This window comes from Pieris napi, chromosome 4 (assembly GCF_905475465.1).
Source record: "Pieris napi chromosome 4, ilPieNapi1.2, whole genome shotgun sequence".
Lineage (NCBI taxonomy): Eukaryota > Metazoa > Arthropoda > Insecta > Lepidoptera > Pieridae > Pieris > Pieris napi.
The window spans coordinates 2,537,158-2,561,290 of NC_062237.1; the positions used below are offsets into that span (position 1 = coordinate 2,537,158).

Consider the following 24,133-nt stretch of genomic DNA (forward strand, 5'->3'; position numbering starts at 1 on the left):
AATGGGGATTTACTCGAGCGTCGTAGAGACCTATTGGGATGCAAAGCTTAGATAAAAAGAAGAAAAAAATGTTATATGATAAATTCCTTTTCATCGGTGGGGGAAGCGGCTATAGATAGTTAAATATGTAAAAAAAAACTGTTGCATGGACATCCTCGAGCGCGTCAGATATTGATAGCATCTATGCCCTACGTATTTTTAATAATGTACGTATGTTAATCTGATCGTTTGCATGATGCGGGTGGCTGTATTTAAGGGTTGAAAATTTAAAAAAAAATTTTTTTATCGAGCGCGTCAGATTTTCTAAGGGAGTGTTAAGTGCACCAAAAAAAAGCTCTCATTCACTAATCTGACGATTTCGATGGGACGCAAACCCACAGCCATTTTCTTAATTTGCAAAAAAAAAATCGCAATTTTGAAATACTCAAGCGCGTCAGATTAAGATATATGTGGTTCATCTTTATGTTCTAAACGTACTGTCTCATAATCTGACGATTATCTAGAGGGATTCGCCTGATCTGCCAAAAAAAAAATAGAAAAACGGTTCACCTAAAGGGCCATCCCTGCAACTTCCCGCTAATTCCATTCCTGGGCGCTTAAAATTGATATTTTGAGCTCGCTGAGTTCAAAGAAATAACATTTCTATGCATTTGAGCTCTCCCAGCTAGAAAGTCTGATAGAAGTTTCATAGAACACTATTTTTGGAATTTTCAAACCGCAATAACTTTTGAATGGATCAAGCAATTTTCACGCGGTTGGCGGAATTCGACGCAGTTTTATCATCCTCATAAATAATTTTAATTGATCGAACCACAAATTTCGGAGTAATCCCGAAAAAACACTTTTTCGGGTTTCTTTCGTGTACGATATCTCTCGAACGAATCAACCGCTTTTGACCAGCTTGGTGGCGATCGACGTGGTTTTTCAAGCTCAAAGGCGGATTAGTTTTTGAAGTTGATCGATAAAGAAACCACTTTAAAAAAAAATATTTCTTATTTTTTTAAGATTTTTCAAAATTTCTCAAAATCTATCGGTCCGAATCGGTTCAAATTCACAGGAAATGTAATTTTGAGGGAAATATTTAGAACGCCGTTTAGTAGATTCCGATCGGTTTAAGGAAATGTAGGCATCACGCAGCTGCACGCATTTAACTTTATCGACGAATTTTTGTTATTTCGGCTTGCGGAAATCGTCAGATTATATATTTTTCATTATTCTTGAATTATTTCCTTCAAAATAAAAATAAAATTAGCTACGCTCGAGAATGTCGAGATGACGTTTTTTTTTTACAACTTTGTTGCCCTCCCCTTTTTTTCCGTCACTCTCAAATTGTCAGATTAGTGGAATATACACTTTTTAGGATGTAATTAACCCACCCTACCTTAATCTGACGCGCTCGGGAATTTCTGATGGTCAATTATTTTTTACTAAACTGATCCTGTCTCCTTCACGTGCGGCTTTATATATGAGCCTCATATTTTGTGGAGGTACTTAACCGGGTACAAGGTATCCCCCTATATATTAATCTGCCGCGCTTTAGTAAATCCCGAAATCCCCTCTTGGGCTCCCCTACCATAGAGGTATACAACTTTTTATAAATATTAAAAGTTTAAACAACCATAAATTCTTTAGTTTGGAGCATAACTTTGTGAAACTCACGTAATATTCAGAACCCTTAAGTAAAGTCTAGTGCCTCAATTTAATGTAAATGAATTTTTAATTTTGTAACTTCGCTTAAATAAGGCTCTTAGCAATAAAGGGAGATTGTGTCATTTTAGGCCTGGTACAAGCTGTGGCAATTTTGAATTAATTATTAAACTTTTAAAACACTGAACTTTAATAACGTACATAGAAAAGAAATTTAATCGGTGCATTCTGTGAAAACACATTTTAATGCATAAAAATTAGGCTAATAATGTTTCGTTGTAATAAAGGACATAAATAATGCGTAGCAGAGCGTAGCGTGACGTTACGTAGCGCGCTACGTTGTAGACTTTCGTAGCACTTTTTAGATATGTAACAACGTATAAATAATATTACAACGCCTTTGATATTATTTTCTTAAACAAAATATGTATTGTAGTATAGTTTTTTATGATCCCTGAAAAGTGATAATAGGAAAAATGTATGCATGAAAGTGTACCTAGTTTTTTAATTACATGTAGTTACGATAAATTGTCGGAAAAATCCTGGTAATATGTGTTTCTCTGTAATATATCTAGGTTACACTCTAAGCTTAATGCAAATGAGGTTAAGATTACACTAACATATTACACTCATATACCACGTAGAACTTCAGAAGTTTACAGCATAGCTAATATTTCATGGAGATAATTCGAACTATTACATTTGTAATTATGTTTTATTGGGTTAAAATTACTAAAGAAATATATACTTGTCCCAAATTCTAAACGATTAATTTTAGACAGATTCTTATCAGTATTCTCGTCCGACCTTTAGATGTTATTTTATTTAATATATATATCTATATTGCCAAACATGAAATACATAATATGTTTAGTGGAATTGTTTTTTTTTTATACAATTTATGTTAGCTGTAGGATTACGAAATAAATAAGATAACCTCTGTTGGAGCATTTGTTTCTTATATCTAGTATATATAAAGCTATTGTGCTATATTATTGAATATAGCACAATTGCTATAGCTAAGATTCTAGTAGCTCGTTCATACGGGGAGGTCTTCCAATCCCAATATTCAAAGAAATTTTATTAATTAATCGTGAAACCTGCCCGCTGCGACTCGTCTCCCATTTCGAGAATTAGTTTACCTTTAATTTAGCTAAGCGCAACGTCGACAATGGCCGATGGATAAAAGCAACAAACGTACAGGCCTCGTTTAGGGTTGTCAAAATACCGGTTAATAAATCACGGAGCTCTCAACAGGTATACGGGTTTATTTATTTATGGCTTCTCTCGAGGGCGTTTATAATCTATAAGTTGTTGCCACGGATGAAACGTTAGGCAAGCTCCTTGTATAAAGTTTTGTGAGTAAATGATCATACTTTATATATGTGTGCTTCATATATTGTAAAAGATATGTCAAAGCGGCGATTAAATGACAGAACTCGGAAAGGCACTTTAAACCTCATTTATATATATAAACTAGCCGTTTCGCGCCCGCTTTTCTGGACGAATTAAAATAAATTTTATGTTTCATTATTTTATTTTTTTTCATATTTTTATTATTCTTCTTTTTAACTTCCCGCTAAGAAAATTGAAATATTTCGAAAATCGAGTTTTTAACAGATGTTGACGTTTAGAGGTTCTAGGAAGCCTCCCCGAATGTTTCCGCGGTGAAGTCCGTATGGATAAATTTTCATAAAAGTAAAACAGCAATAAAAAAATGAAGGAACGTTGGAATTTAATAAATAAATAGCCATAAACCATCTAGGAAAAATTTCGCATCGAATGGTGGTAGTTTCATGTCGATACGATCAGTGGTTTAGGCGTGATTGAGCCTCAAACGAAGACCATTTTCATTATATATATATAGATATACGCTCTCGTTATTTCAGTTGATAAAAAATTTAAAACCTTTTTTTTAACAGTAATATCATTGACGCGGTAAATAAATAAATAAATCGTCACAGGTCTCAAGATATTAAATCCCTCTGAATCATTTGTCTATGTATGACATGGCTTTTGTTAAACAGACTAATTCAGTTCCATGTCGAAGTTCAATTCAGTATGTTACATTGCCTAAATAATCACCAAATTAATCCAAATACACCACAGTTCAGCTATATTTGGCAGCCCTATATACACCTCCTTTCCCTCCCAATCTTTCTCCTCTCATTTCAAATTAAATCTATAATCTATATTGAGATTTACAATCCTGGCTGAAGGGCGCCGAGATTTTAAATTGGTATCGGTTTATTGAGATAACATTGGCATTAATGTTCCGAAGATTGTTATTGGATTTTTTTAAGAAAAACCTCTATTGAGCCATTTATAAAGAGTGGCTTTTGTTGACGTTTTACAGAATAAAATGATTTTATTTAACTTTATCGAAAGCTTCGGGTCTTTCATTAGCGTTGATATGTTGATTGTCATAGTTTTCTTCACCTAGGTTTTACTTACTAATAGTAAGAATTATTTAAATACGTGTTTTATTGTAGAAGAACGCAATTATTTGCCGTTGTTGGCTCAAGGAGTTTTTATATTTTTTTTTAAATAATTGTTAACATTTTGAAATGAAAAAAATTAATTCAGACTTGTGGATACTGTTCAGTCTTTTGCGAAACTATGAGATCCCATTTTCGTTCGCTCCAAAAAGTAGAATGTGTTAAACTTTTTCTTGGCCAAATAGATTTTGTTCTAAACGACATGGTAGAATTTTGCGGCGGGCCGAACTCCTATTTTGAGTTTAATTAAATCGTATAGCGGTAGTTGCTTCTCTTTGCCTTGCACAAAGTTGTCTTTTATGTTTTCAGAATTTCGTAATTATTAAATCACTTTTCAAACTAAAACGATAATTAATGGTTTGTGAATATTGTTTTATCGATAAAACTGTAAATTTGACAAGGAGATACTTTTCCTTGACAACACCTTGGCCAATCTTTGGACCCTTTATGTAATCTTACCAACAGTATCAATATATTTGACCAGTTTGTAAGTATATTCCTTACATACATAAAAAAAAATTCTCTTTATATAATAGATATAGTTTTACGCTAGTATATTAAGTATAAAAGATTCGTTAAGAACTGTTAAACAAATAACTTTATTTAAAATATAAACCCTGTAATTTAAACAATTTCAAAATTATAAACCTAAAGTATTCATATAATTATAATTTTTATAAATTAAATGTTCTAAGAAAAACAACTAACTTTTCTAAAGAAGATGAAATATTTCCTCCCATATTCCCGAGGGTACGAAGGCTTTTATATACATTAAAAGTTTGCAAAAAACTTGATCGAAGGCCTTTTATAACGTGAATAAAGAGAAAACTTGAGTAAATACTCAAACTAATCTATAATGGCGAAGTGTATTAAAGTGATGTAAATATTTCCATAGGAACAACGCCGTAAAGTTTTTCACATGGTTCTGACCGTATTTAAGTATTCATTAAATATTTAAGTTCAATCAATTTTAATTTATTCTAGATTTGGTGTACATTGTATATTTAATCACGGCGTCAGTTATGTATATTTAAAGAAGAATCAGGGGCTGGTATTGGCTCGTGACTTCTTAATCTATATTCAGTCTTGATAATTTTCTTGCTTGGCAAGAAGTACGTGAGCCTGCTCCTGCCGTTCTGTGCCAGATATACGCTGTCAATTTCGGGTCATATTACTTCTATAATATTTAATTTTAAATATGTACTGTAGTACATTTTACGCATTAGTTTTTCTGGAATTATAACTCATAACTTCCTCGAAATTCCTTTGACGCGCGCGCAAATGTTTAAATTATTAACTAGCAATTAAAACCCAACCTAATAAATTTGTCTCTTTGAATTCCTCTCAATTTTGATAAAAATCTATTTGTATAAAGAAAATAATAATAATAATGAATACGTACTAATTATTGGGTTCAGAATACTTTGGTTGATAGTCTAAATTTAAAATAAACATTTGAAGGCTTTCTTAGTTTAAAATACTTTGTGACTCGTATAAACAAAAGTTTGCGTTGTTGAATTAGTATGAAGTGGGATACTATTGGCAATCCTTAGCTAAATCTACATTGATATTGCGATCCCAATTTCAATGTGGAGTTTTTGTACCGCGCGATCCAAAGGTTGTGTCAACAGTGCTACGGATATTTATATATGTACAACTATATTTGCCCCATTTTTTTAAACAAACAATACAACCTTCACTCAAAATATTATATCTCACAAAATAATAGTTCCACAGATGTCAAATTTACACACGTGTGCTTTGAAGGTTAATTAAAAATATCGCGCCATTATACCATAAATAAAAATAGCGCCATCTATGTGTCAGTCTACGAACTTTACTTCGACAAGCATTAGTATACTTCGTTCTAAATTTAAATGTATTAAACGAACGCGAACGAACCGCCTACGAGACAAGAAAAAAAGATACTTTGCATAAAAATCTGTTTAAATTCAATTCATTGCGACGGCATGAATCCCTTTTTACTTAACATTCCATTCCTAAATGAATTGTCCCCTTTCTTGAGATCCTTGACACATAATTCCACGAATTCCAAGAATGTAAATGTTTCCGCACTGATTCCACCATAATTATATTAGATCGTTTTTCACTTGAAATCCCTGAAATTATCGCTTTAAATTGTTTAATTGTAATTTTAATGGTGTTGGTTTATTAGTTATTGTATTTTACTTGAACCATTTTAATTAATGTAACCCGTAGACAAGCTTGGGGTTGTTTTGTACAGTCGAGTTACTTTTAAATCACGTCAGACTGTACAAGTGTAATTTTGCAATCTAAGTGAACTGCAAATTAAACACTGAAGATTAGGTTTTTTCGTAACATTGTCCAAATAATCATTGTTAACTAGCGCGCAAATTCATTTCATGATTTTAGCAAAAAAATACGACCTCAATAAAACTATAACGAATTATTCAGAGCTTCGAGAGCTATTGGTGTAAACTGTCCGGTAGTTTAGCTAGTTCTTTAAATTAATGAGATTTAAAGACATTTTATAGAGAGAAAAAATTATGTCTTACTGATAATGTAATAACCACCTGTATAGCTTAGTAGTAAACGCTTAGCATATACTGAGGAACATGAGTCCTAAACAATGTTTTGGCGTGTAGGCAGAAGGCTGTTTTTGTTGATTAATGATTAATGAAAAGGATGTATGTGTGCCCCAGTATGGTGCCCAAGGATGCATAACCCTGTTCCATTACTTCTCTTGAAAATAAATAATTAAAATTTAATTAAAATAATAAAAATCTCATAAATAGCACCTAGAAACAGTTTGTAGACACGGGTGTTACTTACTAATATTATTCATTTAATTACAAATAAAAGTGAACACATTATATTTTTTAACTAACGCTGACCTAACAGATACCTTATCTACTTTAACTTAAATTCAGTTTTGAGAGGAAAAGTCAAATAAGTATGTTGTATAACATTGTACTGATTATTATTTTAGGAGTGAGTATAAAGGAAATTATTCTTTAAAATATTTCTATAATCAATCACCTTCAATAAGCTCGGATGTGGGTCTTAGGTCGTACATTGACGGAGGTGGCATGTAAAGTAGGCTATTGAAGAGTGGCCTTATCAAATTCGCCTATTGATTTTATTTCTAAGCAATTTATTTAATAACAAAAAATACTTATCACTAATCACTAGACACAGTCCTGTCCTAACAGGTGACCCTAAAACAATAACACACGAAACAAAAAATTAACATAAGAAATTCATTAGAAAAACAAGGTAAGTAATTACAGAATACTAAAGAATTAACTATAGGCACTAATAAATAGTAGTAGTTTTGTAAGTACTACGCTTCCAAATCTAAGTTGATTACGGGAGCTTTTTGTGGAAAAATATTGTTTGGTTTTACCAGTGAAGTAATAATGCATAAATTGTCAATAGTTAGCAGTCAGAGTCTTAGCGAGTTGAATGAAAGGAACGTATAAATAAATAGACTGTGGTAATTTGATGGATTATATTGAGTTGTAATCTGACGCAAAATCTCTGGCAATATCATGTGAGACTGGAAAGGGAATACAAAATTGGAAAGATAATTTCATCTAGAATTCGATTCGTCTGTTCAATTATAGAAGTTCTCTTTTATTTATTTATAAGTCGTAAAACAACATTATGCTTAAAATATACAAGAAAATATGACTTTACACATTTAACATGAACACATCAAGAAGAAAATTAAATACAAGCAAACAGAAAAAAAAACTAAGACTAAATTGAAACTTAAACCACATTAAGAGCGTGATACACAAAATAACGATAAGTTGGAAGCTGGTAGTAAAATATATCAATATTTTCATTAATGTTAGTAACTAAGGTATAAGAGCGAGATAGCCTATTCACTGGAGCTTATTTAATTCGACTTAAAGTACAATGTATTTCAAGAAAAGAGCGCACCAATTCTTAAAAGGTCGGCAACGCACTTGCGAGCCCTCTGGCAATGTGAGTGTCCATGGGCGGCGGTACCATTTTACATTAAGTGAGCTTCCTGCCCGTTTGCCTCCTATTACATTAAAAAAGCATTAAAAGTAGGAGATATCCGTAGGTACGTATAGAAGAATTTTATACTTTAACGACACAAAAAAGGATAGAATTTCAATTCAATGTTTAAGTTTTGCCATCGTTCCTAAGTCAATTCGCAAAATATGCTTTGGAACTGTTTCGGATCGGGCAGCGGGAATGTCTTAGCGAGTTGAATACACAATTAGATTGGGAGAGGGATCCCAACATCTTCAATCAACGATAAAAAGAATTTCAAATATTCAATTCGAATCACGCGCACTTTTAATTCGAGTAAGTAAATTAAAACGCGGCCGGTCTTAAGTTTGAATACAAATGGTTACTGAAGCAATGGTTTCAATTCACAATCTCATTAGGCCTCGCTCTGGATACCGGTTTTTATTTATGGGCTAACTGAAAAGGGTTTTTCATTTTCGGAGAACCGGTTTTATGATTCTATTTACGATTTCACTTTTTGTCACGCCACAAACGTGGACTATGGGGTTTATTATTTTTTAACTAGCACTCCTTTGCGACTTCTTTTCCGGCATGTTTTAGATGTAGAATTTAGATATTTGCTCTCTACCTGGTTAATTTATTTTTGAAAATGACGCAAGAACTTAAGAAGGCAGAGTGCTAACTAGATCCATGAAACTTCCTCGTAATCGATATATATATCCCGTTATTTACAATTGTAAAATGCATATGCACAAGTTAGAGAATGCTTAGTTAATCACTGGCTTTAGCTTGGAAACTTAGCGAGTACTATTCAAAATAGAATCTCTCTCTCTCTCTTTCTCGCGCAGACATGAGTCGGTAGCTTGTGTCATGACAGATTGTATGGCTAAGTTAAGATATAATTCGCTGTCGGCATATGGTAGACAGGCGAATCCGTATGCGGAGTCGGGTCAGGATCGATGTATTGGTGCGCTTCGCAGTCCACGGTATTCTTAGCATTTGCCGCCAGCACCACATCTCTTTCTCGAGTCAAGATAGTCCACGTTTTTTCCTCCATACAGGAATGTAGGGAATACTAGAGACCGTATTAGAGTTATTTTAGTTTTGATTCCAATTCCTCTTTTCTTCCAGTTGCCTAAACGTGTTATGGTATCTTTAGTCATATTAGAATATACGATAGAACAATTATATTACATTCAAAGGTTACATGGTTAAAGAACTCATAGCAATATAAAAAAACCTAAACGTGGGTAGATATCGCCACTTAATTCTATAGCATGTTTTAGCAATTCAAAAGGATTTTGTCTAATACAGTTAGGACCTGCGGGCGCATAATGAAACAATATCAGGACCAATCAGGCCTAAATATCACTAGGGACGGCAATAACGCACAGAATAAATTTCGCAAGTAAATTATCTTAGGGTTTTAATTCGGCCATGGCTCGGATGCCCTCGTTATTATAGGCGAGGCCGATATTAAAGGCGTTCGAAAAATTACTGTTTTGTGAGATTAAACGCTTATATTAGTGGGGATAAACGAATTAAGGTATTGGAGCTACGGATGCTGTGGTGTATTTAGCGTAGTGTCCGAAATATATAAATATATATGTCTTCTTTTGGAAAGACATAGAACGCTAAAACAGAAATAGACCGATATGTGTCCCAATTGGTTGGCCGGACTTCTCGTTTATTTTAAGGGACTCTGCAAGTTTCATTCCATCATCCATGGGAATACAAGTAATAGAGATTCTGTTATGCGGTTCTAAAATATAGATAAAAAATAAATAAATATATACTTAAACAGTAGATGGAAAAGAAAGCGTAATTACATTACCTCAGTCCAGTTCTTGTATGAATTACAACCTTATAACATTACATAATAAGCAAATTCTTAATTTGCATAGACCAAAGAGCAACTACCGGTATTTATTTTAAATATATGAGAGAATAATTTTCTCTCCACATCGTCTAGCTAAAGGAAGTAAAAAGCGCTAGGTTGGGGTTACTTCTATGTAAATTTTCATAGTCTCCAGTGTTCTTACGGAATTTTATCGCATTCGATGTTTATATTAACGAAACAATCCCGCGCAGCGCTGACGGCGCTTTGTTGTGGTAATTTCATTAGACGCGGCCGCTGCCCGCTGAATATTAATTGGGGTTGACTCCATGAGCTTTTTAACTCTTTTTCAATAGCTTTTACGGATTTGAATTATTAGCAGATTTTTAATCGTGTCAAGTGGCGACCCGATTCAAATAGAATAAGTATTATTATCGAAGTGTGTTTAAATATAATTTTTGGGGTATAGGTTATGACCTATATATATGTGATTTTTTTTAACATTATTAAAAAAGCGTTCGTTATGAAACAGTATGTTATTACAAATGTATCTAATATTTTAAACAATGGTTAAAATTATTTAAATAAAATAGAAATCTCACATACTTACTGTATCTCGGATAGTCATTGATAATATATAAGATACAAAAAATACGTATAAGATATTTTTTGTTTGATTATTCAAGAAGGAATATAACAAAAGCTAAATTATTCGTCAATACATCATTATGATTCTCATCCGTAGAGAATTCTAAGAAAAAAATTCTATAAAATTATTGTTTTATTAAGATAAAGTATACGATAAATGATGAAGTATGATTTATGGTACCCACACGGTATAGCGTAATTAGATTCTCTTGAGCGAGCAAACACCTTTAAGGCATCAGGTGGCTTTGCACATAATGTACTCATCAGCTAAGTACATAACCCCTATAAAATGTTACGTAAGCGAACTCGGATAATGAACTCGGGGTATCGCGTTTTATTCATATTTTGTGAAGTTTCTTTCTGGAAGACGTTCCTTTGTTTTTGTACAAGACAAGATTAAAATATTATACTTCAAAATTCGAACATGTACAAACATTGGTTAATTCTAGTACATTTTCTTTTGTTTTTTAGAACAAAACATTTTTTTAAAATCGAACATCGGCGGCCGTGTAGATTTTCCTTTGTTAATTTTCTATAATTATGATATAATATTTGACCAACCTTAACCTGTATAAAATAAATTATTTAATGCCGCTGGCATTTTAAATAGAAATAAGAATACGTATCGTAAAAATTTTAAAATAAATCAGTAGTGCTACAACCTCTTTAGGTCTGGGCCTCAGATTTCTGAATCTGTTTTATGATTATTTTTCAATCTAATAGGCAAGTAGGGTATCAGCCTCCTGTGCCTGACACACGCCGTCGACTTTTTGGGTCTTAGACATGTCGGTTTCCTCGCGATGTTTTCCTTCACGGTTCGAGCTAGTGTTAAATGCGTACATAGAAATAAAGTCCATTGATGCCAGCCGGGAATCGAACGTAGGACCTCAGGAATGAGAGTCGCACGCTGAAGCCACTAGGCCAACACTGCTCCGTACAAATTTTATTCACGTTAATATTTATGTATAATTTTAAAGATAAAGAAATAATTGAACGTCAAGAAGATACAGAAAAACAAAGCATCATAAAACATTACTCTTGATGTAATAAAACACTGTCAGCTCATAATTCATGTCATCTTAAACGTCGCAGCCATACACAAAGTTTGTATTTTAAGCGAAAAAGCAATTCGGAATCTCTTAATATTCCATCAAATTCATATTTCCGGAGATGTCTTCGAACGCACGCCTATACTTCACGTATTTTTCCACTGGCTTCCAAGTTTGACACCTTATTGCCTCTCATGCAATATGCATGGTAATACCCAAAGACAGGGCTCATCGTTCGGCTCCCGTAATTGGCGAAATCAACCCCCTTCCTCGGGCGGTGAACAAAAAACGACCAATATAAAGTGAACCCTCGCTTCTTTGCACGTAAAGTGAAATGAAACGTACTGAGGTTTTAAAATGGAAGGATAATTGTAACTCGACTCAGGCGAGTGCCGTAAATCTAAATTGGAGAATGAACTGAAGTAAATCCAGCTTATTCAAGTTATTACTTTTGGTTATAGCACCCAATTGGATAGCCATTGTTCAGTCCGTTGGTTTATGTTTAGATGGTCATGACCGTGGGATTGGAGAATAAGAATGGAAAGGTAATCTACCGTAATGTATCGTAAGCATAAATGTCGTCAACGCGACGACGATGATTTAAATATATAATATAATTTGAAGTACAGCGTTTCGTACAATGTTTTGTATATAATCAGGAAAGAGGTGTTTAGGACTCTGTTTTTTCAGTGTAATTTGTTCCTTGTTTCAAAATACACTTCAGAATAATAGAAATAAATGTATTTTTTGTTACTAAGTGTTTTTTTTTTTAAACTGGAAAAGTCAACTCTTTTGGATTTAGATAATGAAATTTCCTCACTTTCTTGGTGATCAGTGTATAGTTGTTTTAAACACTATGAAACGTTTATTATATACAAACCGTATCAAATACAACGCCAAGCTTTATAAATGTTTTTACTGTCAGTCGGATATGTTCAAGATTCGAGAACTGAAAGCACTTCCCTTGAACACGAAGTTGACGTATAGAGCAAGTGTTACGATGCAACTGTAGTAGATCTAACTACTGATTTCGAAATCAAGTACGATTCAATACGATGGAGCTGTGATATAATTTAGGTACAGTTGCAGTTAACAGATGTTATATAATTGGCAGTATAGAAAGGTTTTTGAATCGGATATAAAGTCTCAGGCAGAGATAACGTCTAGTTAATATAAAATTAAGCTTAAGTGATACTTTATCAAGAAAAACGTCACAATTATAATCTTCTTAAGAATAAAAGCTACTTTTTAATATTTGACAGTTATCCTAATTCTGATACTGATCTCCTTATCTTGACCATCGTGAATCTTCCTCTAAGTAGGTTCGAATTTTAGACACCGCTTAAAGAGTATTATGTAATAGATACAGCTTTAACAATAATATGCTATTAATTTTAATATAAAGTTTGACTATATCGGAATTTCTAGTTCTTTTACATAGAAGTTTCTTTTACATACAAAATATGTGACAGTGTATTTTCATTGTCACCGTAAGATAGACTCCCTCTCAAGGGGTCTTTCTAGGATGGTCGTTGTTTACGGCTGTTGTGTTTCGAGTATTTTATATAGAATATGTGAATTATTCTCACGTGTTTTGTGTGAATGCTTTTTCGTTAAAGCTCGGTATATTGTCTGGATACATTTAACGAGAAGGACAAATATATGACAAAAAATATAAAAGATTTTATTTCAATGGAATTAACAATAGGAACCAAATGCATTTAAGAATGATTTGTCGACTCGATTTTTTGCTTTTTAAATATCTCAATTGAACATGGGATAGACACAATTATGCGTCTGTTTCATTAAACGTTAATAATGGAGATCAGTCTGCTACCGATCGAAAAATTATTCGCCGAAAATCAAACTTGAGACCAGTAGGTTATGCCTTTTGGTTACGCAAGTCAGCAAAAGCCTTTATTGAAATTTATCTCCATACGCCGTAAGGCATACAAGGATAATTAAAAGTTGTTAATAGGGGCTCTGTGTTTCAGTTTGTTTGCCTCATACCAAGTACTGAACTATGCAGTATGCACGCAATAGGTTTAAGTATTTTCTCGCTTATACCAGTATAATAAGTATGTAAACAATACGTTATATCGTCAGTTCGATTCTAGTTATATTTATGATATTAATAAGATAGTTAATATATATTTATAGATATTTGAATCCATATTTAATGCACAATTATCTGAAGATAGCTGTAGACAAGTTAATTCCTAAGGAAAAATTCGGAAACACCCCGGTATCCGTCTTACGGATCTACAAAAGAATTCGTTCAAAGATTGCCCCATAAATCCACAGCATCGTATGAAACTAATAGAGCCTTCCTCAGGGGCCATTAACCACGGACTAGACCCGTATACCCCGTCTCAATTTCCTGCAATGATCGACAAAAGACGGACGAGATTTCAACTTCCGTTTTGGCACCTGGAACAATTCCATTTTCAAATTATGCCGCAGGTGGCGATAGGCAAACGTTACCTCTTTTTATAGAATACTTTTTACTTGTGGTCTATGGCTCTTATGTTTTTTTAGGTTGCTATACTTATGAATGGTTATTAATATAATATACAGTGTTAACTCTTTATAACTTTGAAGGAACCATTTCTTTTTCGTTATAGAGAGTTTTGCTGATGGTGAGATGGTGCGTTTAGTAACTGACACCAAAATTCCCTGAAAAAGGCAAAGGCAATGTAATCTTAGAATAATGGCACGCGTGTTAATTAAATTAACAAAGGTGAGAAGGCTGTTATGACCTCAGGTGTCTTTCTTAGAAATTTCGGCATCTCAATAGGTTAGTTTTGTAAGCTGATTATAAAAAAATCAATTACACTTAAGTATGTTGTTGATTCCTAAATATGAACATTTTTCTTCGTTATAAAAAAACGCGGTTGCGTTATAAAGAGTGAATTAATGAACATGGTTTGTGTTAAACCAAACAATTCAACACTTTTTTGCGTTATAGAGAGATATTATTATAAGTAAAGACGTTATAAAGGATTCACTGTATTACAATTAATTTAATATTTTAACACATACAACTAGTTTATATGCTTTAGTGTGGTTGCCATAACGACCCATGTTGTTTATAGCTTATAAAATAGCACTAGCTTTACAGCTATTACTAGCCTGAGGTTGCAATTTCGTGATGTATGTACACGATGAATGTAAAAAGGAAATAGAGTATGAAAGTTTATTCAAGAGTGGGAAATTATTACTTACCCCATATTCAGTTTTACAATGCTCAATAATAGAAATTCGTAGCTTTCGTGTTAACAATATTTATAAAAAAAATCAAATTTATTCATTTGGCAACAACAATATTATAAAGTGTAAGATTTGAACCCCTTTAAGTAAAAAAATACCCGTGCCATGGTTCCCAGTTCATCCCTATTTCTTTTCTTTATTGTCATCGACGACAACATCCCTATTTCGTTTTAGGAACAGCCTACTATCATACGGGAGCGCTCTGTGTGTTTTTAAAATTAGACTTAAGACATACAGCTTCCCAACGGAAAGTAATTTCACACACTCTTACACATATTCACACACCCACAACCATTCATGCTTTAGTTTTTAAACACAATTCTTTAAGGGCCGGCAACGCACTCGCGAACCCTCTGGCATTGAGAGTTTCCATTGGCATATCACTTAACAACAGGTCAACCTCTGCTCGATTGACCACTTCTATAAAATTTAAATAAAATATTATTTATACAGTCCAAATAAGAGTCATAATAAAACCATATTCCACCACTAATTGAATAAGTTCGCTTATCGGCTCTGTGGCTTTTACCGATTGACTTATAATATTATTATTGAATCGTTTAATTATACAAGTATTTACCAGTCCTGTAACCTGCGTGGACGGACTTATTTCTACGTGTGTATGAAATTATGGAGCTTTTAAAGTATTTGATTCGCCGCAAGACACGGAGGCCATTACTCTAGAATGAGCTGTCAAACCATTTATTCTGTGTGAAGTTTTATATACTTGACGGCGTTCAAAAGGGAGATTTTAACTTGAAAATTAAATAGAATATACAATCGTTTGGACGTGATATGAACAGAAGTCTGGTTGCCGGAAAACAAACTTAGATTCTGATAAATTTGTGGACTATATACTCAAATATTTTCCAATATTAATAGTATCACATACAGGTCAATGTTTGTTTTCCATTGTCTCTGTACAGACACCTCATTTAACATTACGATCTAGCCTAAGACTAATAAGTAATTTAGTCTAATATAATTTACTAAAAAGGATTTATCATAAGAAAGTGTCCCATAACATTACTTACAGTCTCTATGAAGGTGGTGATTTAGTTTCAGTTGCCAATTTTTTTATCTAATTTTCCCATTCGGTTCGTTTCAAATGTGTAATGCGTGTGTGCTGTGGGCTCAGCATTATGCTGAGGAGTAGATTCTGTAAAATAAATAAATCTAACATATAAAATCGTGTCACGGTGTTTGTAATTAAACTCTTCCGAAATGGCTCGACCGATTTTCGTGAAATTTTGTGTTAATATCGGTTAATTTAATCCCCGCCCCGTAATACTGTGCTAAAAAAATCCTAGAAATAATATACATGGCAAAACAACGTTTGCCGGGTCAGCTAGTAAAAAATAAAAAAAAATATATCCACGTAATAATTGATAAGGTATATTAATCCCAATTCCAGTCCCAATAAATTATCCATTGGCCGATAGAAACGATACTTTTTCGTAATTTCGTACAAATACGCATTGTTCCGTGACGTATTGATGGCAGTAAGCGACTCGGCCATTCAATTTTAATGGGACTACAATTCGTTTTTTGGTACATTTAGAATTTTATTGAATGTACGTGAAACAAATTGTGTTTTTGTTTTACGATATAAAGAAATTTTAAAAGGATTTTAATGTACATAGTAAAATGCAATCATGCCAATGTTTGCGTGCTCAATACTTCTAAAGTATAAAATTCTCGTGTCACAATGTTTGTTCCCATACTCCACCGAAACGGCTCGACTGATTCCTATGAAATTTTAGTAAGTCTGAGAATCGGCTACTATCTATCTTTCAAAGACCTAAGTGAAAAGGGGTCCTCAAACATTTTTTTTTATTTTTTAGACAAAAATTTTGGTTTTTATTTTTTTTGATACGGCGTATACAAATACATACAACCGTTAATTTACACTCCTCTACGATCAACCCCTATTTTTTTATTTGTTAATTATGACTTGAACTCTGAGGTTAATATAGAGAATAATTCACAGAAAAATCTAAAAAGTTTTCATTCCAGAAAACCGAACAGTCTCTGGTGTAGCATAGCAAAATGTTCCATGTTGGTATGTACTAAAAAGGTAGGCTAAGAAAACATTAAGGAGAAACTAGGTTCGCGGAGGCAGCTAGTTTGTTTATAAAAATCTGTACTGCACTCTAGTTAAATTACTCTTTCGTCTCTTTCTGTCAAATTGTCTTTACTCTGTGATAATATGAGACAGACTACAGTTGAATTAGTGCAATTAGCTTTTGAATAAGGATGTCGTTAGTTTTATGGCAACCATTAAAATTTAGGATAGTTAAATATTGGCAAAATATTTGCAAAAGGAAACACGATACTTAATTATTCCGTCGCTCTGTTGTTCTGTTTCACTGCGCATTGTGAAAAATAGTGAAACAAGTAATACTCGAACTATTAGCACAAAAGGGGATTTTTTCTCCTTTTCGTTTGACCGTTTTTGCAAAGTATTTTTGGTTGTTGCATTATATAAATTGTCGTTCGTGGGTGAGATTAAAAAGTTTTTGGGAGCTTTTTGTTTCGAGTACAATTCATATTTATTCATTCATCTTATTGAGGTACTGATTTGGTTGATTTTGGGAGAGATTGCGGAAGAGATAAATGCGTTTCATCATCGGACGTTAAGACAGAATACAAAATTCCATTCGTATCTGAGCATCTGAGCGTTTCTTATGGTAGTTGTTGCCGCTCACCACTGTTTGGAATCAGCTGCCCACTGAAGTATTTCCGAACCAATTCGACTTAGGGTCCTTCAAGAAACGAGCATACCAATTCTTAAAAGGCCGCCAACGCACTCGCGCGTCTTCTAGCAATGTGTTTATCACGTAACAGGTGAGCCTCCTGCCGGTTCGCCTCGTGATACATAAAAAAGGTGGTTACGCCAATATCGTAGTAAAGGAACAATTTAAAACAAATGTTTGACAAAAGCTATCCCATGCAAAATATGCTTTAAGATTGGTGTGACGGGACTTCAAACAAGCTCAGATGAAATATTTATCAAAAATGGGTACTGATAACGTGGCATAGATTATAGATTGACTGCATCTGGCGTTTGTGCACGTGACCCAGAACTTTTTTTATGAAGTTTATTCACATATAACACGATCTGTGTTCCATCTGGGTGTATGACGCATTTCAATAGCTTAAAGATTTGTCCTCGTTGTAGTAAACAACCTCCAAAGTTTCATTTTTAGTCAGCTCTGACGTCGTAAAACCAACGCATGTTTTTCAAGACGAACGCATTTCTATTGTATTCCTTCGACGGCAATATTTCACTTGTATTTTTTTCACACCAGATCTCTTTGAGTCGACCGCATTGTTTCCGCGGCTTTGTTCGTCCCTTGTTTATTTTTAAAGCTTTTTGTTTACAGCTACCGTCATTCATTAGTGGCCTTCGTGTCCTTAGAATGGGGAGAAAAATTTTCCGCTGTTGAATTAAAAAATTTTAACCGATGTAAAAATAAGGGCTGGATTCACTTACAACGAATCAATCGGCTAGGCTAGAACAGTGTTATGGTAAGATAACGGACTAAGAGTCCATATACATGACTTACGGGAGTACTAAACAAACATTTACCTTTAGAATTTTCTAATTCGCTTGATTCTAAATGTTGATGTTCGAACTCTGGCTTCAATGGTTTTTTTATGGATGTACACAAATATGTACAGACTTTTAGGGAACATAAGGTAATTTATATATAATTGGAAATTTGCCTTTAAACTTTTAAGATGAAGATTTATACGTCCTTATCGCACTCGTGTCATTTCGAATATAAATAAACGTAATACCCATACATACTCAAAGGTTTCTTTCCCACGATCCCCTGATTTCACGGCCACTAACAATGTACAAATTACAATCCATTGTGAATCTCTCTTTCGTTTGTATTGCGATATTATGATAACTCGTTGTCATAATACTTTGGTATCTAACTGATCTTGTAATTTCTTAAACGAGATAAATTTTTGTTCTTAAGGTAAAACAAAACGTAAATACGATTTCTTGTTAAAAGTTATTTATGTTCACGAACTTTTACGTTTAAGTTAAAGGTGTATTTGTCTTAATTTATTTTAAAGGTCATTAAAGTCCTTTATGCCTCAGTAGTAAGTGCTACTTATAAGATAGATAAGTAGCACTTAATACTTTCATAAATAAGGCAGTATTCCTGTTTCTTTAATCTTGCAAATTAAGTGTACCTAGCCCCAAATTAACTATTACATTTTTTTTTATTGTCTAATATATACTTAATATTTGTCCATATATCAGGTAAAAACATTGATAAAAACACAGCCTATCAAATATCAGCCTTCTTGTCTATTAATAGGTTTCCACGTAGTTTAAATTTTATGATTTGTTAAAACCAAACTCTGATTTTCGTTTATTTGTGAAAACTTAAACTAACAAGTTAACAAGCATTTATCGGTAAGGGGATTAACGTTTATAATTAAAAGTTAATATTTAAAACATTCAATATTTTTTGTTTTATTGTCCTAATCACTTTTTACATAATATGTTTTAATTGCTTTGTTTTGTTCCATTAGTTTTGTCTCATATATCTTCTGTATTTTTGCACTTCTTGCTTACCTTATCTAAATTTCTCTCACAGTGGTTGCCTGGAGACCACTCGAAAGCAATACGGCCATTTGCCCTCTTTTTCATTTAATTGTGTCAATTGTATTATATTTCTGTATGTAATAAATATTTTAAAACATGATAAATGTAGGCGGTTCTTTATCACGTACAAGATTACCATATAGAATGCATTCAGAATTACACATACAATGGCCGACCTCTTTATTACAGACACAATACGTTTTCTCATTTTCGTGAGATTCCTATTATCCGTTTTTATCGCATCAATGATGAACGATTCATATAATAAATAATCGATGGCATCGTGTATTCAACGCTTTACAATACAATGAGAATGAGAATGATTTATTTTTGCATCTGAGAATGAAGACGTCTGAGAAATTACCGTTCATTGGAGTTCATTCGTATGTGTCAATAATAAATAATCCTTTACTGTAACTTATTTTGTGGTACTACTATGTGGAATCAGCTTCCCCCGGAAGTATTTCCGAACAAACCGACCTAGGTTCCTTCAAGAAAAGAGTAACTTGCGAGTCCTCTAGCAATGTATATAAGTGTCTATGAGCGGTATCACTTAATATCTAGTGAGCTTTCTGCCCGTTATATAAAATATATATATATTTTTTTAAAAACGTTACTTTAAATAAAAAATACTATTTTTACGGTACCGATTAACGGCATTATCAAAAATTTCGGCGTGACCAATTCGCCATTTCGATCTAATTCTTATATATTTTAATTGATCTATAATAGTAGTTTTATTAATAAAGTATTTAGACTATACAATATAACCTTTATTGACAGGTTCTACGCTGTCTTTGTAAAATCTATTGGCAAGCTATTTAGGCCATTGAGGAAATATTTAATATGGATTCAAATATTAATACTAGACTTAAGTTATTTGTATAACACTGTAAATTATATAATGTCATCTACGAAGTTATTTTCATAGTATATCGTGTCATAAGTTAAATATCATGAGAAAACATTATCGTTCTTATATTGGTAATAGATACACTAATAAACGAATTGACAGATCTATTAAAAGCTCTTCAACAGCAGGTACTGAAAGCTATATTTCCAACTGGGAGCTTTCGAAAATGTTGACTGTATATATCTGAACAGTTTATATAAATTTTAAAGTCTACAATAAAGTATGATATGTCAGTTATCAATGTCAGAGTTGTTTTAACTGTCATGAAATGTTTTGCGTGGATGACATTATTAATAGTATTGCATCGATATACAGTTTAAAATCAAGAACTTTACTTACACAGAGTTTATGTAAAGTTCTTGATTTCTTGAGTTCTTAATTAGATACTTGATGTATTAATCTTAAAACAGAAGAGACATTAATATGATTGTTGCGTTATTAAATTAGTGAACTATACAATTTTTAATCAAGTATCAAAGTTACTCACGCTTTATATCGATGTACAAAGTATGTATAGCATTAGTTAGTCTAAGTTTAAAATACGACAACCGCTTTATATTGTGTAAAATAATAGACGAAGAAGAAGTGATTGAAGTAACAACAACGACGCCAATAATAATAGTGACTCAAGTGCCCCTAGTGGGAATACCGACAGTCAACACCTCCAGTAATGTGATACAGTATTTGACACGTAAGTTTATTTAAATTTAACTTAATTTTTCAGGAATGTTTTCAAGAAACAAAATTGAGGACCTTTGAAAAACTAAAGCAGTTTTTTGGCTGTTTCCTCACAAAAATTTATAGAATGTGTTCGACTGAAAAGTTTGAACTAATGATATTGGTTTGACAGATGCATATGATGACTTCCAGAAGAACAGCAGACATGATCTCCGGGAATGAAGCACGAAAGTTATTGTGGTTTAAACAGATAATGTTATCTGAACTTTTGTATTACAAATCTCCATTTTTTTATGTTTTACATAATGATAAATGCGTGGCGTAGAAACGGGTTGGACTTATTAATATGTCGACTGGGAATTATATATTATTAATATTTAACGATGTTGTAGGTTAAAATGAACCCGGGTTTTATTTGTGTCATATATCAGATATGTCATAGATCTTATTTCGAAAATTTTTGCAAGTAATGAAAAAGGCACTGATTTGACACGGCAGTTGTATATTATAGTTGTAGGTAAGAAAAGTAAGTGGTAAGTTGAAAATTACAAAAATCATATTTAGTAACAAGTTCGGCAGTAAAATCTTAGCAGTACAAAAATTTGTCGTAATGAGTTATAAAATGGATCACATAATAAATGCTGCAGTGAGCAGTGAAATGGGCAAGTACGAGTGGGGCATCCTAAATTTACCTAAAAAAAATAGTAAGTCCTCCGTACTGCTGCATTGAGCTCCCCGGGGGTCAGTCTCTAGGCATTTCAAGGCAGGTATCCTAAACCTTTTTTTTTATTGTTGGGAAATCAATTTGCTGATCCCGCGCCGGGGCGGCGATTCAAAAGTAACGCGGGGAGTGTGGGGGTCAGTCCGTATGGTGCAATGGACCCCTACCCACTAAAACCCAACAGCCCCATCTGTTCGCTATGGACAGGAGGTGCGGTAACAGTTTCCCTTAATCCGTATCTCCATCATGAGCGTCTGCTTTGCGTGCCCAAAGGTATCCTAAACCTAACCTAACCTTGACATTGTAAGACGAAATAACTGGCAATTGTTATATTTTTTCACCTGTTCATAATAACTTCTCGTAAAGTAACAGTTCAAGAAATTTGTTCCCATTGAAAAATAATCGTAAATATTGTTATCGCGTTTAATTTACATTTTCAAGAAGGAACGAAACACTATCGAAGCGTTTAGTATTGAAGTGTGAGACTCTGAATAGAACTGAACACCGACCTAAATAATTTATATCTGACGCTAATAAATTTGGTATAATTTCTAAAGGGGCCCCTAAATAGACCCACTTGGACCGTTCGAAATTATGCTCATTAATTGAGAAGTGGTTCACTATTCAGTTTAACAAAATAGATGATGTGAGAATTAATGCATTGTTCTAATACTTACAATATTTATTTTAAAGATCACAATAAAACGGCTATAATATGCAGTAGAGTGTGGCTAATGAAAGAAGATAATTGAATTATTTGAAAACTTTCGGATGGTTAGTATGATTTATTGTCTTGATACTTCATGCAATTACTCGTTTTATTTCCATTATATATTTTTTCCGAATAGTTAACAGGTATAATAGCCTAAACTTTGTTTTATTTGATAGAATATTTCGTTTCTTTCGCAGGATTTGATTATTCCGAATAAAGTTGTGTTTTATAATAAATATAGTTTTAGTTTTCCATGCAATGCTAGTCAGTTTAAGTATTAATAGTAAAAGACTAAATACGTATAGTATTAATTTCATAGAAATAAAGTTACTATCAATGTAAAAAATAATAAAATAAAATCAAGTAAGTTTAATCCACAAAATATATCAAACTATAAGGGACACTATACCTACTAATTTTTTTTTGAATTTGCCGCGCTTTTTCGTTATCTTCTTTCATTAGCCAGACTCCAATTGTGTATTTTAATACACAATTGGGTATTTTCCAATTGTGTATTTTAATAAACAAACAATATTTAAATCTCTTTAAAGGATTTAAATGCGAACATTTCTTTCAGTAGTTCTTTACGTTCGTTTTACGTTAAGAATGTATTCCATACGGTTTTGTCTCCGTTATTAGTCTTATGTAAATATGTATTAAACTAACAACGAAATAATTCTTAGGGTAGGGTCTCTCTTCAATGCCCCCCTGGAATTAAGTGTGATGGGGCCAGCATCAGAGGAGCCTCCTGTTCGTTCGCCCCCTGTACTACAAAAAAACTGTTTTGAAATATTGAATTTGTTGTCTTATTAATAAGCGTATACCTTCTTAGTCTCATTTGTGAACTAGAGAACTGTGGAATCGACTCCCGGTGGGGATCTGGCAGATACGACCTCAAATTGATTAAAAGAGAGACCATAGTCCTCAAAGACCGTACTGCTATGGGTGTCCCAAGGCTGCAAAGACCATAGCGGTTTATAGCAAAAAAAATCTGTTCTATTTTGTATACGAAAGTCACACTTAGGGCTGAGTCTCGACACTGAGACTTGTATAAGCCTTTTAGTACTAGAAATATTATACTCAGTTTCGTTACACACATAGTTAACTTTCACAAAAACTAGGTTGTGTTTGTTACATCTATTAACTGCTATTAAATTAGTTCTTTTAATACAAAGGGCAAATAGAAGCGTGAAATTTTTGATTGCTTCGGGTGTTGCAATTAATCAATACAAGTTGTAAACTTAAATTCTATTCCATTGTATCGCTAAACCGATTTCGATGAATTTATAGACATGGAAAGTTTTAGTATCCGTTTCGACGTCCGTCCTTCCACAACGGAGCGTTTCTTAAGGCGTTTTTGCGCATCACCACTATGTGGAACCAGCTGCCCTTCATTTGACTTGGAGCGTAGCTTAAAAGGCCGGCAAGGCACTGGCGAGCCCTGTGGCATTGAGAGTGTTAATGGGCCACGGAATCACCCAACATCAGATGAGCCTCCTGCCCGTTTGCCCCTTCTATAAAAAAAAATCAAACTTGAATA

General features: G+C 33.2%; 1 protein-coding gene across 9 annotated transcripts in view; it reads left to right on the forward strand.

Annotated features, from left to right (window-relative positions):
- The window catches only part of LOC125048905 (tyrosine-protein phosphatase Lar), a 362,055-nt gene that overhangs the window by 245,825 nt on the left and 92,097 nt on the right, over positions 1-24,133 (forward strand). For 7 of the 9 annotated variants that reach the window (XM_047647857.1, XM_047647858.1, XM_047647865.1 and 4 more), the window contains exon 4: positions 21,057-21,173. The exons of the other annotated variants lie outside the window; for them this stretch is intronic. In XM_047647857.1, the coding sequence (XP_047503813.1) occupies positions 21,057-21,173 (117 nt within the window). The remainder of the gene's footprint in view (positions 1-21,056; positions 21,174-24,133) is intronic. 9 annotated transcript variants of the gene reach the window in all.